We start from the raw sequence: 16051 nt of genomic DNA, 5'->3' as shown, positions 1-16051 counted from the left end.
GGAAGCTGGGCCCGAAACAGAGCTCCCTCAGGAACCACAAAAACCCATCGTACCCATTTGGCTGTACTCGCCATTTCCAGAAAATCATGTTTTTTTTTTCTTTTTGAATATCTAATTGACCAGAGATTTTCCCTCCTTACCTCCGCTTCTAAAATATTTTGGAAAATGTCATAAAAGTACATTTTGTACTCAACTATCTCTTTAAAAGTAATGCTGATGTTTTTCTGATTATAGAGTAATACTTTCTTATGGTTAAAAAATTAGAAAACACAAAAATGTAAAGTTACTCATAATCTTACAACCCATAAGAGACCTCTCTCAATAGTCTGATGTAGTCTCCTAATATCTCTGTCCTATGAATATATGTGTATGTATGAGGTGGTACATGTATTGTGATCCTACTATATAGTTTAGTATCCTGTATTTCCCATTTAAATATTATGTACATTTTCTCATACTATTAAAAACTCCAAAACTTGATTTAAAAATTTCCAGTACTACTTAAATTTTTAAATTATTTAAATTATTTAAATATTACTATAGCTTTAATTACTTAGTATTTACTCAGTAATAGTACTATCTGGATACTCTACAGAAATATTTTTTTCTGTATCATCAGACACATCCAACAGGTGACACTCATACACAGGTAATAAGTAATTTTAGTTTCTTTCCAACTCAAGAAAACACATAGAAATAAGAATACTAGCACATGAAATGCCGTTATTACAGGGATAACGGCTAATTCACAATAAAGAAAGCTGAATTGTCAGAATTCTATATTCATCTATCAATTAATACACAATATTTTTGTGGCAGAACTCACAACTGATATATGTCCAGCCCATGTAATTGAGAGTTGCTGACTCTACAGGTATTATACAGCTCAGTATGTTACATTTTAGATCACACAAATAAAATACAAACTCATTAACATCATTCAGTAATTAATTAAAAAGAACATTCAAAACAAAGTTCCAGAAAACTCTGCTTTTAGTTTCTCTTTTTTAACGTTAAATAAGTTATTGGTAATATAACCCGATAAAAGTCAAGCTATCTTTTTAAACTTTTGTTATAGCAAATTTCAAACATACATACACTTAAATTCCAAGACCTAGCCTGGATTATTTTAAAGCAAATCTCTGATGACAATATTTCATCTGTAAATATTTCATGTGTTCAGCTAACTTTTAAAAGCAATTTTATAAAACTGGCAAGACTATGCAAAACTGTGATCCTGTTAAAGTAGTAGAAATATGACGAATCTTCACTCCATTTTCAAGCATTCTGTAATATTGATATACTGTTTTAACAATTAAAATCAAAGCATCATTTCATGTCTAAGAAACTATAAGATTATAGATTAATTTTAGATTTTCTTTCTTACAGAGGTTATTTCCTGACTATAACATAAAAACCTTATAAAGTAACCTAATAATTCCCAAAACTAAAATTTCCAATACCTACTGGAAGCAACTTGTGGTTTTCTGGAAGCGAACTGGCAAGATTCTCCAATCCCTCATAATCCTCTAACATGTAAAAACATTCGGCTAAGCGTTCCTGGTTTTGGCCTTGTATATAATATTGTACAGCATTCAACCTACGGGGCGGGGAAACGAGAACTTTAAACTAATGCGAATTTCCTGGTAAATAAGCACTTTCACGAAAAAAATGTTCCTTCATTAGAATTACCGGTATTGCTCTAGTCATCATATACTTTATATACTTTGAAGTCTATAAATTGGGGTGGAGGGGATCTAAAGTCTGAAGCATATTTTAGTTACAACATTTATTGAATATTCTTAGTATTGTTTTAATCTGATACAAAGTTGTACTTCCAAACAGCACCATAAATATTAAAAAAAAAAAGCATACTGATCAAAATGAAAACTTAAAAATAAGAGCCAATGATTTCTAAAAATAATCTATAATAACAAAATAAGCCAACATAAAATACTTCTTCACTTCTTCGGAATTGCGCACCGTGGTCTCAACCCTGCAGCCAAGCACAAGTTTTGTGAGTGTGGAAAGTCTTAAGCTGTACAGTGCTTATCTAACACCTTTAAGGATCTCATGCTCCCCAGTGCGAATCTAGAGCTATTTTAAGTTTAGGAGCCAGGAGGGTGGTCTTCATTTCCCCAGCATTATTTCATAGGCAAGTACTCAGGAAGCTACATCCGAAGTGCTGGTGAAAGGATGGGTGGTGCAGACAGGTTACCTACCACTTTTGTCGGTCAGCAAAGTAGTCTCCGATGGCATTGTGGGCTTGTTCCAGAAGACTGTCATCTGCATCGCCAGATCCAGTTTTCAGGAGCTGGAGTACTCTAAACCAATCTCCCAGTTTCTGCCGGAGGCCAATAGCAAGGTCCCTACAAAAAAAAAATGGCATTTGTTCATCCATTCATTTATTCGTTCATTTGATAAATATTTATCAAGTGCCTACTATGTGCTAGGTTCGAGTCTAGGGTACTGAGAATACACAGCAGTGAAGAGACAGACGAGGTAACTCTTAACATTTTAGAAACCTAACCTGACCAGGTAAGAAGCAATGGGGAGAACCTGGACTAGGGAAAAGGGAACAGTTTCCTGCCTTTCACTGTCCTAACCTTCCAATTTCCTTAGCAAAATAGTGATTTAAGTAACAATCATTTCACTAATTTCTTACACATGATCAGGCTTATTTAAAACCCAAACGTATAAAAATATGTTTGATTTTATCTTTCTTTTCACAGCTTAAGTTGGATTAAGGATCTCCCAGAAGTACAAATAATATTAATGAAAATTAGGCATGTTTATAACTGAAATGAATTTCATACATTTTATATAAATCTAAAATGAAAGAAAGAATAAAATTCCATCCCTAAATATGTTTGACTTTTATTTCATGTTCCTTGACAACAGAAAATTGAGTAATGGCCTAAATCGAAATAGAGAACCAAATAATAAACTGTGTAATAAATGATAAAAGCCCCTAATCCCCATAGTCGTATGATTTTTTTTCATAGCAAGTGAAAAATATCTCCCATGGCAAACCATTAATATATGTAAAAACTGAGAAGAAAACTGCCCCCAAATTACAAAATATAAATTAATGAGAGGCATGTGGGATATCTCATTGTAATCTAAACTGAAATTATTTTCTAAAAGAAACAGCCTGATACAGTTAGTCTATTTTACATTCCTCATTTGTAAAACAATAAAGTCATGAACTCTGGGAGTACTCCAGGATGCCTGCACCTTCCTTCCTTACCTTCTGTCCATATCAAGATACATTCTTTCAGCCTCTTCGAACCGGCCGAAGTAGGCAGCAACCTCCACCTGCTTCATGGACTCACTCTGCAGGTTGCCCAGGCACCTCACGAACTTGATGCCTTGGTAATCCTTGCAGCGCACAAATGCTTGCTCGGCTGTGTGCAGATCCAGTTTCTGAAGAGCTGCTTCAGCCAGTAGCCGCCTTTATAGAAAAGAATCAGAAAAGCCTATTGCAAATTACTGATAAACAAGACTTAAAGCACAATCCAAGTATTATACTTACGGTTTCAAGTGAAACATGGTGGGAAGTGATTATTTTAACACATTTATGCATGTTTCATTTAATATTATGCTCATTTTGAGTACTTCCAAACCTAAAATAAATTTCTAAATCTTAAAAAGAAGAACAAAGATGGAAGTCTATCCCCAGGGAGGCTAGCATGAGAGCGAGGATGGCACAGCTGAGACTTGAAAAGCATATACCAGACATGTGGGGAGGGTTTTTTATTTTTAAATACCAAAGTCGGGGATGTGGATTGTCTTCTATGAACTGAGATGCATCTTCGATTCCAACCTTCTCAATCAATGCTCGACTATCTCGCAGGGACCGAATCTCAAAGTTAATTACATAATCCTTGTTTGGATGTTCTGGATTCTAAAAGTAAAGATGAAAAGAAAGGAATTCAAATAGGTACCTTTAGAGTATGTGTGTGTTTTTATAGAAAACAAAACAAAATTGCATCATATTGTAAGAACAAGTGGGAAGAAGGGAGATTCCCATGTGGGGGTCTTTGGAGTTATCTGGAAAACACCCACGACCCACAGGTAAGGTCTCTCCTGAGCTACCACGCCGCCTGTGGGGAAGAGGGGGCAGTGGTAGAAGGGGTCCCGAAAGCTATGCAGCCTCGTTTCCCTCGGCTCAGCTGGAAACACGGGCGCAGGACCTCTACCCCTTCCTTAACCTACTTCCTCTGCCAGGGGCAATGAAGCTGTTGCTCCACGTGCTATTGGGCAACAGGCGAACAGGAGAAAAAGGGCTAGTTTTCATCACCACTTTTCTTTCGTAATTTATCAGGCTGACTCTCTCTCCACCCCCCACAAAAACAAAACAAAACAAAACAAAACAAAAACCTGAAGGCCAGTCTTGCAGGAAAGAGCTAGCTAATGGTCAAATAGAAATAAATAGTTATAATGAACTCACCAATATTCTACATATACCAAGTAATAAAAGTGAAGTATACAAGAAAATTTGAGGCCCCATGTATGAAACAGCAATGGCCCCCAGAGACCAGAGTTCTCTGAAAAGGTGAACTGAGCCCCACCCATCCCCTCCTCACCCTGACACTAAACCTCTGTATCTAGAAGCTGAATAGTTCTTAGGGAACTTCCAGGTACAAAGCAGGAAGAGGCTGGACTTCAAACAGACCTAAGCTCAAACCCTAATTCCATCTCTGGCTGGCTATGTGACAACTCTTACTAGACTCTGCTCTCCCCTTCCCCCTCCCACCCAAGAAGCCAAAACCATCTTCCCGAAATATAAACCCTATCATGCCACTCTCCTGCTTAACTCTCCCACTGACTCCAGGATGAAGTCCAAACTCCACAGCAAGGCGCACCAGATCCCTTACGACCTGGGTCTCCCTCACCTTTACCTCTCCCCTTCCTTATTTCTGCCAGTGCTAACCAATCACACACACCAGCTTTGAAGCCAGACAGCCTGGAGTCAAATCATGTCTTTGCCTACTGCTCACTGGGTGTCACTGGCAAATTAGTTTGTCTCCAAACCTCAGATTCTTCATCTGAACAAATGGAGATAATTAGACTTGCTTCCTAAAGTTTTAAGGATTAAGTAAAATAAAACATGTTAAACATTTAGCACAATGTCTAGCTGTACTACTCACATTATCCACAGTCTCAGTACTGACCCAATGCTCTCTTGCTTCAGACCTTTGAAGAAACACACCACTGACTGAACCATGGCAGGCCCAACTCTTTGCTGGTTGCTGAATTTCTCGTTTATCTCCCCAACTCTTCTACTTGAGGCCAAGAACTATGTCTTACTGTCAGTAAACATTTGCCGAGTCAATGAACAGATGAACTTTGGGTAAATCATTTTACCTAGTAAGAGCCTTCTACATCTAAAAATGAGGTCTCTGTAATATCTACCAGGCACGGTTGTCATGACAAATGAACAATAATATGTAATGACCTAGGACAAATGAACACCTCATGTGGAGGTACTTTTTAAATGTTAATTCCCTTCCTTTTCCTTCTGTATTCCTTCTTCTCTAGTCCTCCAAGAAATTTCTCATGTTATTTCTTTTTATCTCCCTGTTTTATTGAGATATAATTGACACATAACATTATACCAGGCCTAAGTGTACAACAATCATATTATATCTTAAATCTGTATGCTTGAAAGAATCTACAGTTCAGTTACATACTTTCTGAGTCAACAAGGCCCCAGAGGGAAGTGAGGTATGACGATATTCTTTTCCTAATGGTTCTGCATGTAATAAGTCAGATAAATGACAATACTGTCACTGAGATCTTGGTTTCTCTTGTAGTTTAACACCCCCTGACAATAAACTGGCAATGGTACATACTCTTCATTCTAATATTAAATATACAAAAATGTGTCCAGTGTATCAAGAATCTCAAAGTACAACTAACAATTTAAAGGTATATATTTTTAAATACTTCATAAAAGTCAATACAATCATCAGAGCAATGACACCACGGGCATTTTTAAACATTCTAGAACTTAAGGCAATTGGCAACTATGAGCCTTTCTTGAAAAAAACTGATGAAATCAGTTTCAACGATGAAATCCAGACAACTAAAAACTTAGTCAAAATTAAGAATTCATGTACAGAGAAAATGTTAACAGACTGATAATAACTTTCATTTAAATATATGACTGAACAAGTGAAAAATTAGGGTTACAAAACAAAATATAAATTTTCTAAATCCTAACAATATAAAAATAATAATACAGCTAATAAAAAAAGAGAACGAGGTAGAAAATGTAAGAATGTCATCTTTTAGAGTGGACAGTGAATAACATTATTAAAAATGAAAACATAGTGTAAAGGTGATAACCTCTTAGTTTTTCATAATTTTTTCTTAACCCAGAAAAATGATATTGTTTGTGATAGAAAAAATTATCTAAAGTTCTACAATTCCCTCAAATTCACTTTCAGGTTATTAAATTAAAAATTAAATTTAACACTAAAAAAGTAGATTGTACAATGATACCATTTTTACAAAATTACTTAAATTCATCTATCTAACCTATCAAACCTGTCTTTCCACATACAGTTTGCAACTGTATGGAATGATGTTCTGATATTTTATCTAATGTTAATGATTAAAGTATCTGAGTGGTGGGATTTGGGGTGATTTTTTAATCTTACCGTCAGCACTTTTCTGTACAGTTTGGATGCTATATAACTATGTATCACTTTTTAAAAGCAATAAAGTCAGTATTCATTTTTTAAAAATCAACTTAAACATTTCTGAGAACCAACTATATATCAGACCCTTGCTAAAAGTTGGGGGGGATTCAAGAAGCTCGCTCTGTATCCAACCGTTGATACATAAAAATGGACAAGATTCTTCAGCTACCTCGGTTTGATTCTACTCACAGGTAGGGGCTTGTGTGACTTGAACCTCCTGCTGTTGCCAGAGGGATGGAGCACCGGGCTCTCCTATCAGCTTGCCCAGACGTCAGGCAGAGGGGCAGGGTGAGGGGCGAGCGGTGAGGCTTAAAGCCGTCAGCACTCAAACATCAAAACTGAAGTCTGAGGCTTCACTGCAATTTAGGATTATATAATCTCCAAATGTGACTATCTAGCTCTTCTCTATGGGGCTAGCACTTCTGCAAAGAGTAAAGAAAAAGATTTTGTCCTCGTTTAAGGTATTAGACTTGTAAAAGAACTGAACTTGTTTCATCTGCAGTAATGGTCTTATTTAATTTGAATCTATAACATCAAAGAATATGTATTTTTCCCTTTAGGCCTTTTGCTTGTCCTCTTTTCCAAAAGATTTACATATAAGACTAATCGACTATCCTCTAACTACCAAAAAGCCTCAAGCCAGTCTCCTTATCCTCAAGTCATTTCAGACCAGCTTGGGAAGCCTGCCCTTTATTTCCCCAAAGCCTCATTATGTAAGTAAATAACCTTTCTATACACTCTTGGTGCCTGTGGGTGATGTCAGGCCCATCTGCTGATGGAGGGTGGTCATAATATAGGAGGGAAAAAAAACTAGCGCATAATAAAAGAGATGCAATTTACACATCAAACCCAAATATATAAACATGCTAGAAACTACAACTAACTTCTGGAAATTTTAAATCTACTACTCCATTCCAAATATCTGAAGTACATAGAAAAAGTAAATGTTTTTGGATAAAATGAAGGTAAAGCTGTTCTCAATATATTCTTAGAGAAAAAAAATTCTCAAAAGATGTTCAGTGAAGGCCTAAGTAGGAGTTCAAAAAGATATCTGGAATCGGAAATGGATTATTTTATAAAGCCTGGGAAAAAATGGAAGGATAGTAGACCTCCAACCAAAAAGTTACTCAAGTGTCCTAGAACTAGAAACAGGCTAAAATAAATTGTCAGTATTTCTTCAGTACTTCTTCGTTATTAATATACAAACAATGACAACTGGCTGGCTTGAATCTCAGTCAAGCCAGTATCAGAAATATAATTGTTTTTTAAGAATTACCTTCAATATCTCATCCAAAAGAACAGATTTAATTTCTAAATCCTCAAAGTTACAAATGTATCCAGAAGTCTGAATGGGTTCCTTTAAAGACAAAACCAAATGTTATGTTTAATTGTTCAAAAATTTCTTTCCTTTAATATATCATGATTTTAAATTTTATTAGCAAAATGTTCAAACCAACAGAAAAATAGAGAGAATGCCATTAACACCCATATATCCACCATCTACGTAATTATTAACATTTTGCTAAATATGCTTCAGTCAACATTTTGGCTGAAATATTTTAAAGTAAATAAAGTAAATTTATAGACATCATGACAGTTCAACCCTAAATATTTCAGCACATATCTCTAAATGATAAAGATGTCCTCTTACGTGGCCACATTAGTATTATGACAGCTTACATAATCAATATTAATTCCCTAACAGCGTCTAATATCAGTCTGCATTTTCCCAATTAATCCAAAAAATGCCTTATACAGCTTGATAATTCTTACAACTCACGTGATTTGACATTAAATTTAATTCTTAATAAAACTGACAAATACTATATTTGCATCTACATACATCTATCGAAGTCTCATACCATACGAAAAAAATCCATCCTCTGTATCATTAGCCAGAGAACATTCCTGATAGATTTTCTAAAAAAGATTTAATTTGCCAATATGTAAATACTTGAGTCTGTTATATGTCTGTCTCTAATCCCAGAAATAAAGTACGGTAAATAAATATTATAAAGTAGCTGCCCTAAATCCCTAGCAGAAAAAAAATAGTTAAAAATATTATATAAACGAAAGGAAATAAACTCCCGATATACTTACTACATCTAAGAACACTGTAAAAAGAATAGGATAAGGCTGTCTGGTAATGGAAAGAATACCACAATGCACTTTTTAGAGATACATGGGCATATGTATATCATAATGAAATATATAAGTAACCAAAATCCAAATTAAATAACATCAAATTTACAATTCTGACAGTCTGTCCTTTATACGTGATAGAAATTGCAAACATTATAATAATAGGAAGACACCAAAAAGAAGAAAATATGAGGTAAACACTGAGTCATATTTAGTTTGAATTTAAGAATGAGGCTCTTGTAAGAACATTGTAAGTGTTTATTGGGTTTTAAAATGTATATTTTCTTTTAAAAAGTAGAATCATTGATTAAAATAGTCAAATTATATAAGAAAAATGTATAAACTCCCTTTATTTCCTCATAAAAAGGTTGTATTACATAAAGGCAATGTACTCAAAAAAAAAAGGTATATATTCAAAAATTTGGAAACTCCTTGTTTGGAAAAGAAGCAAGTGTACAAAAATGAGAGGCTGACTGACAAAAATATGAGTATGAAAAGAATGAGAATATGAAATGGCAGTACCGGTGAGCGGGAAGATCCGAGAAGAACAAAAGAGCTGAACCGGCACCTTGACAGGGTCCCTGGAGATGACAATCAGCTGAATATCAACATTCAATTCTCATTTCCTAATTCTCAACGAAAATGTGCTTTATCAGTGAATTAGAACTTTACACACAAATGGCACCCTTTTCTCACGTATAATCTGAAGAACGGTATACAACTTAAAGAAAGGTATGAATTTAGAATTCATGATGACAAGTGGATAAAATTATATTCAGTATTAACAGTCAAAGAGTGTATCTTCCGAATAATAATACGGAACACTATCTCCCGAAGGAGCTCCAGTAAGTTCTGTTTTGAAGGATACATCCTTATATAATCAGTCAATAAGCAGCCAGAGGGATGAATAGCAGACTAACTAACCAGGCAGGGCCTGCGGCCAGCCAGTGTCCTCATGAAGGAAAAGAACAGCACATTATGGTAAATAAAGAAATCCATGCAGTGGTAAGGTTATGAGAAATTCGTGTCGTTCTAAATCTAATAGAAATTGAAGTACTCGCCAAGCTAGACAATAAACTCACTAATTAAAAAAGAAGAAGAAGTCTGTTCTGTTAAAAATACTTAAGGAACACTTTTCACCAGGCAAAGATTTCACTTGGTACTAGATTTTCCATGTGTGCTATACACACAGTCAGATATAACACTCTCACTCCTCCAGACATGATTTCTGAGTTAGTACAAGTAGGGCCAAGGATGGAAAAAAGGACCCTGACATTCATAAAATATTCTACTTCCATCCTCGAGGTTACCTGTCAAATTTCCACACCTGTTTTGTGGCGTGGGTCAAATTTCCCTCAGACCTTTGAAAGAAGCCTACAGGTCCAATGCAGCAGCCCTGAATGCCTTTCCTTCCAACCATTCATTACTCAAGGTCTAAAAATGACAAATACCCTTAAGACTCCTGAAAGCTTTAGCAGAGCTTTTGAGAGCAATTTACTTCAGATCACTTATCAGCCCAAAGGTCCTGAACAGGGCTTAAATGGAGAAATATAAAAATAATTTAGGATATTAAAGGGACAGATAGTTTACCACTAAATAAATTACTACAGAAGATCTTCAGCAGCTCAGGCAACCAAGCATGCAATTTCTTCCCAAGAAGGAAACTATAGGTCCAAACAAACATCAATTAATAACAGAAAGCAGTTATTAACTCATCTGTTATTATTTCTATTAATGAAGTACAGCAGGAATACAAAAAATTCCAAATTGAAAATCCATTAGTAAGTCAGAAATTGTTTAAGAATCAAGAATAAATATTTACGATTAAGATTCATCTTCTTAATGATGTTTTGATTAATTCACCACTGAAATCATTTGGCATCTCCTAAACACAACAGTTCACAATTCGTCCAGAGCAGACTGTGACAAGAAAATGCAGAGCCGTGTGAGCCCCAAGTACAAAATCAAAAAATGTGACTTCGAAATTAATAAGAAAGGGGCTTCTGACACCCCCAGAGAGACTAGATTAATCACAGTCCACACGTGCATCTTCGTAAGATTATCAGGGTGAAAGAGAACATGCATTAATGGGTGACAGAGCACATGTAAAATAAAATAAGACAAGGTAAGCACAAAAGAAGGTGGGTAGATGGGCAAAAAAGAATGAAAGGAGAAGGCAGTTTGAAAGATCAATTTTTTTTTGGTTAGGTTGTTTTAAGCAATTTTGGTAAATAAGACTACTGATTTTCTTTTAACTTTGACAGAGGAAAAAAATAAAGACTATATCGTGAGTGATCATGGTTCTACCTTTTAAGAAGAACAGATAAAATGTTTAGGAAGTACCTTTCAGAGAAAGTAGAGGATATTTAAAGAATGAATATTATTCCCAGTTAAGACCAAATATTTTTAAACTGTACAGAAATTTTTCTATTTTTTTTTTTCCAGAAATTCATGCAGCCTACATCAATAAACCTCTTGAAGAAACAAAGGGGAAATATCCAGGTTTTGCTATCTGGCTCATTATTTATGTACTGTTAATGCTCATTTCTTGTTTTTACCTCGGGATCCAAGTTTCTGAAAACATACATTCTTGTCTTCTCCATCATTGCAAACAAATCAGGGTTATCTTTGGCCCATTTCATATCCCAGACATCTTTGCGCTCCAGTTTTAACAACTCGCCAGTGACTTGCTGTCCTGTGCTGTCTGTCACCGAGCATCCAAGTCAAAGAAAGTCAGGACTCCTGAGATGTCGATGATAGCGAGACGACTACATATATGGAAATTGGAGAAAGGGGAAAACTGAAATGACTATCAGCAAAATCATGAATACAGTTACCTGTAGCCATTCCACTTCAAAATCGGCTCATCAGAATTTGGGATGAAGACAGAAATGGCTTTAAATAAATAACTACCCGTAAACAAATTTTTATAAATTTGATAAAAGACACAGACTACTCTCCATTTTTCTTCCTTGTGAGGAAAAAGTATCCAAGGGGATTAAAGATTATATTAGAATCTATATTTTGCTCAGTTAGAGGATGATCTGTAAGTCAAATATGGTAAACATAAATATTTAAATAGAAATACAGTATAGTAAAACTACACTGACCTATAAGACACGTTTAAAACAAACACACATCTTTGCATTTATTACATAAATCCAACAATCCCAATTGACAACTTCTAAATCTAACATCTCTGTGAGAAGAGTTTACCGACCTACCTAGAGTTGCAGTTCAAGGATAACTGGTAGGCTCGATAATTAAGGGAATATTTCTGGATCAAACCAACATTAGGAAGGCTGTACCTCTGAATGGTGCCAGATTCGCGACCCTGTGGAAATTACTTTTGATTAATAAAGCAAATTTACCATAATAATATTAAATTACAACTGCAAGTCTCTATATGTTCCTACATTTGTTTCAAAAGCCCAGTGATGGTGTCGTAGCAAATTCGCAATTCTGATACTGAGTCATGTGACTGAGTCTGTATTTATCTCCTGTCTTAATTAAAATCTTTTAAAAGTGGCAGAAGGTGATCAAATTTTTTTTCATGTAACATTCAAAAAAGAAGTCAGAAACATAGATCTTTAATAATACACACAATCTTACATCCCCAGGAAGAAATACCTAGGGTTATTTATAGTTGCTGTCTAGGTTAACATTCGGGGTATGTTAAAAGCTAAAATATAAAGCACTCACTGAATTAAATTCATACATATGAAAAATCAATATAAGATCACCATATAAAACAGTTACTTCCGAAAGACTACTTTTTTTATCCTATAGCTATCTATCTGATACGAGTTTGTGGCAAAGGGAGAAGATCAGAAAGCAGTATTAGTTTAAATGTGTCTAAAACAAAGTAAAATATGTTTCTATGCAACTCTGTACAAGCCTTACGGCTGACGGATCAACAGTAAAACAGACAAGAGAGAGCTGTGGTTTCCGAAGCCGTGGCAAGTGGACACAGTGAACAGCTTCACTCAGCCAGCGGAGGCTCCCTCTCCCCTCTCTACGGGCAGCACTGCTTTGGGGCATGATTCTCGAGAGGGACCCTTCAGAAAGGCTGGGGAAAGAGAGGCAGGCAGTAAGGGGGGAGGATATTTTTTAATATATGGGCTTTAAAATTTTTTAATATATTGGGGTACAAAAAAAAAGATACTTTTTTTGAAAAAGAGAGTCCTGTGGCTTAAAAAGTTTGAAAAAGTAATAGTTCTAAAAATTGTTAACATTTCAGCAATGGAAAGCAGTTTTAAATGCAGAGGAAATCTCCATTCAAACTTATGGCTGGTATGAAAACTATTTGAGAGCATTTCTTATAGGTAGACTGTCATTTAGGAATTAAGTCAATTTTTCTGAATGATCCAAGTTGCATGATTTTTTTGTTTTTGTTTTTGTTTTGCAAATGTCAGAAACACAACAACAACAAAAACCCTGCCACACAGCAAAGAATCTCAAAAGAAAACAAGATTCCACAGACCTAAGACAAACTGCTTAAAACATACACCCAGTTCATTTGGTGAGGAAAAATGAATACTATGTGCTTAAGATTTTTTCACCTTAAATTAGCTAATGGCTAAAGAACTTAACTAGAACTGGAAATATACACTACTAAGGCTCTGTTTACATAATTCAAATTCAATGACTCTATCAGCATTACTATATTAAACATTTCTCTCTAAAATTAATAGTTTCAAATGCCAGAACTCAAGAAAAAACACTATAACATTGATTTTATTTGAAAAATTCAGCAAAAATTTGCCATGTACTTCTTTATTTTACTGCCTAGCAAACACACCACCTCGTCATTCCAAGTCTTCGGTCCAAGTAGCTGAGCCAGAACACTTGGTCCAATATAAAATAGCAGGCCGCACGGACAGGGACACTTCCTAAGTCCTACCAGCACCATCCAATCTGCGCCTCTCTGCCTGCTCTCCAGAGGGCTCATTCGACCCACTGCCGCTCTCCCCAGCTGGCCCCCATTCCACTACTTTCATAAACAGCTCTTTTTACAAACGGTTAACAATTTGTGAGGCAATCTTTAAAAATCTTATTTCTTATGTTGGACTTAGTGAAACTTGAGTGCTTGTGAGATGATAGTCAAATCCAAAATATATTGCTTTATTCTATTTCTACAATTCAAAAAATTATTATTCATAAAATAAATTTCTTTCAAAACTTACCACAATCAATGTTTTATCAGATGCAGTTATGGCACAAATTGGATCCCTTGTGCCCTAAAATAAATCAATTGTTATTCATTAAACAAATACTTACTGAATAACTAATCTGATATAAGGTAGTATGCGATTTACTAAGAATACTTGAACGATACATGTATTAACTTAACAAACACTTACTTTATTGAGCACGTACTATGTGCCAGGCACTGAACTAAGCACTAGAGAGACTCGGATGAATCTTTGCCCTCAGGGATTACTCAAAAGACTCCTGGGGAAGAGAGTGGACAGAACACCCACCTACAGTACAGTATGATAAAAGTAGAGGTACACGCAGGAGTTATGAGAACACAGAGGAAGGAGCATCTCCCTGCTACAGAAATGGGCACGAGGCAAAAGCCTGAGCTTAGTCTTAAGGGATGAAAAGATGGTAGGAGGACCAGCGCAGGCTACTACCTGGATGGATCTCAAGAGCCTATGCTTAGTGAAAAGAAGCCAGCCTCAAAAGGGCATTCATAAAAACATTCTCGGAGTGACAAAACTTCAGAGGTAGAAACAGATTAATTTGCCAGGGAACAGGGATGGGGCTGCAGAGTGGGTATGAAAAAAAAAAAATGTACCACCATGAATAAGTAGCACCAGGCAAGTTCCTTTATGGGGATAAAATCACATAAAACTACATACGCACACGTACATGTAAAAACTAGTGAAAACAATAAGGAATCAGGTCGTGTTTGACAGTATCGTTACCATGTCAATTTTCTGATTTTGATATTACACTACAGTCATATAACGTGTCACCATGTTAACTGGGTAAAGAGGTTCTATGTGCTACTTTGGCAACTTCCTGTGAGCCTATGATTATTTCAAAATAAAATGTTTTTTAAAAATCAAAAGAAGAAAAAAAATAGCAAATCTAGAAAAAGATTTTCAGAATAGAAAAAGTTTTAAAGAATTACTAAAATAATATGCAATCACTAGAAACAAATTCTTTTTCAGGTCTCAAAATGAAATTACAGTATTTCCAAATCCAGATATTAACATTTGCTGGCAATAATAAAATCACCTACTTGAATGGCTTTACTATAATCAAGCACCCCATCCACTGATCCAGAAGGAGTATCATCAACATGATAAATTCTGGGGGGAAAAAATCAGAATTTCAAAGACAGTATAAAGGTCATAGTATATCATAATCTCTAGAACAGTTAAAGGATTGGATGATAGCAAAAAATATTGTTATTTAACATAAATGTCCTTATTATTTTAAAGAGTTCTTGACAAAGCTCAATCTTATAAAGGCAGAAACTATCTACCAGGTGTTTACTAGTTATACAACTGATACATTCATGAAAGCTGTGCCAAAAATACATATGAACATTGAACCACATACTTCCAGTGAATTCATGAATAAGCCCCAAGAGTTTTTTTTACCTTACTTTCCAAAGGAACGTCAGTCAGAAGTAACTTCTAATACTCTGTTATCTCTCCGTCGTTTCTCCATAACTGCCCTTCTATCAATGTGTTTAATAAAGGTAAAACTTAGATTTACTTGGGAAGCTCTAATTAATGGAAATTTTGTTCTGAAGTGAAAATCCTTCCCTATGCGTACAGCGTTACCACTTCTGGATTTCCACCATCTCTCTGACACCTTCATCGTAATACTTATTCACACCACAGGATCACTGCTAGTCTACTTGCCTCTCCCCCCAGAGGGTGCTGTGTTTCCTGGAGTCAGACTACATCTCCAGTGTGAAGCACAGTGACACATACTGTCAGGTGCTCTATAATGTCTGCTGAAAAAATATTAAAGAATATTTTAACAGAGTAGATACATCAAAGAGTAGCCATGATGCTCTGGGCAAGTTACTTAACTTCTCTGAGCCTCAATTTCTCCATAAATAAAATGATGTTTGTAAAGCACATTCACACCGAGCCTGATCTATAAAAAGGGTTCAAGGAATTGTAGCTATAATATAATCACAGGAAAATCAAGCTACTTTTCATCTTTAAAAT

The 16051-nt window shown here is 35.4% G+C and overlaps 1 protein-coding gene across 1 annotated transcript in view; it reads right to left on the bottom strand.

Moving 5' to 3' along the window:
• Positions 1-16051, bottom strand: part of WDR35 (WD repeat domain 35) — a 58034-nt gene that overhangs the window by 10557 nt on the left and 31426 nt on the right. The window contains 10 exon segments of the mRNA XM_039887789.1: positions 1468-1600; positions 2223-2369; positions 3251-3454; positions 3771-3907; positions 7987-8067; positions 11411-11562; positions 11565-11620; positions 12077-12186; positions 14039-14092; positions 15106-15175. Coding sequence (XP_039743723.1) covers positions 1468-1600; positions 2223-2369; positions 3251-3454; positions 3771-3907; positions 7987-8067; positions 11411-11562; positions 11565-11620; positions 12077-12186; positions 14039-14092; positions 15106-15175 — 1144 coding nt within the window.

The sequence above is a fragment of the Pteropus medius genome, unplaced genomic scaffold, assembly GCF_902729225.1.
Source record: "Pteropus medius unplaced genomic scaffold, Ma_sr-lr_union100, whole genome shotgun sequence".
Lineage (NCBI taxonomy): Eukaryota > Metazoa > Chordata > Mammalia > Chiroptera > Pteropodidae > Pteropus > Pteropus medius.
Note: the sequence above shows the minus strand (reverse complement) of the source record. Positions and strands in the feature narration are given on the sequence as shown.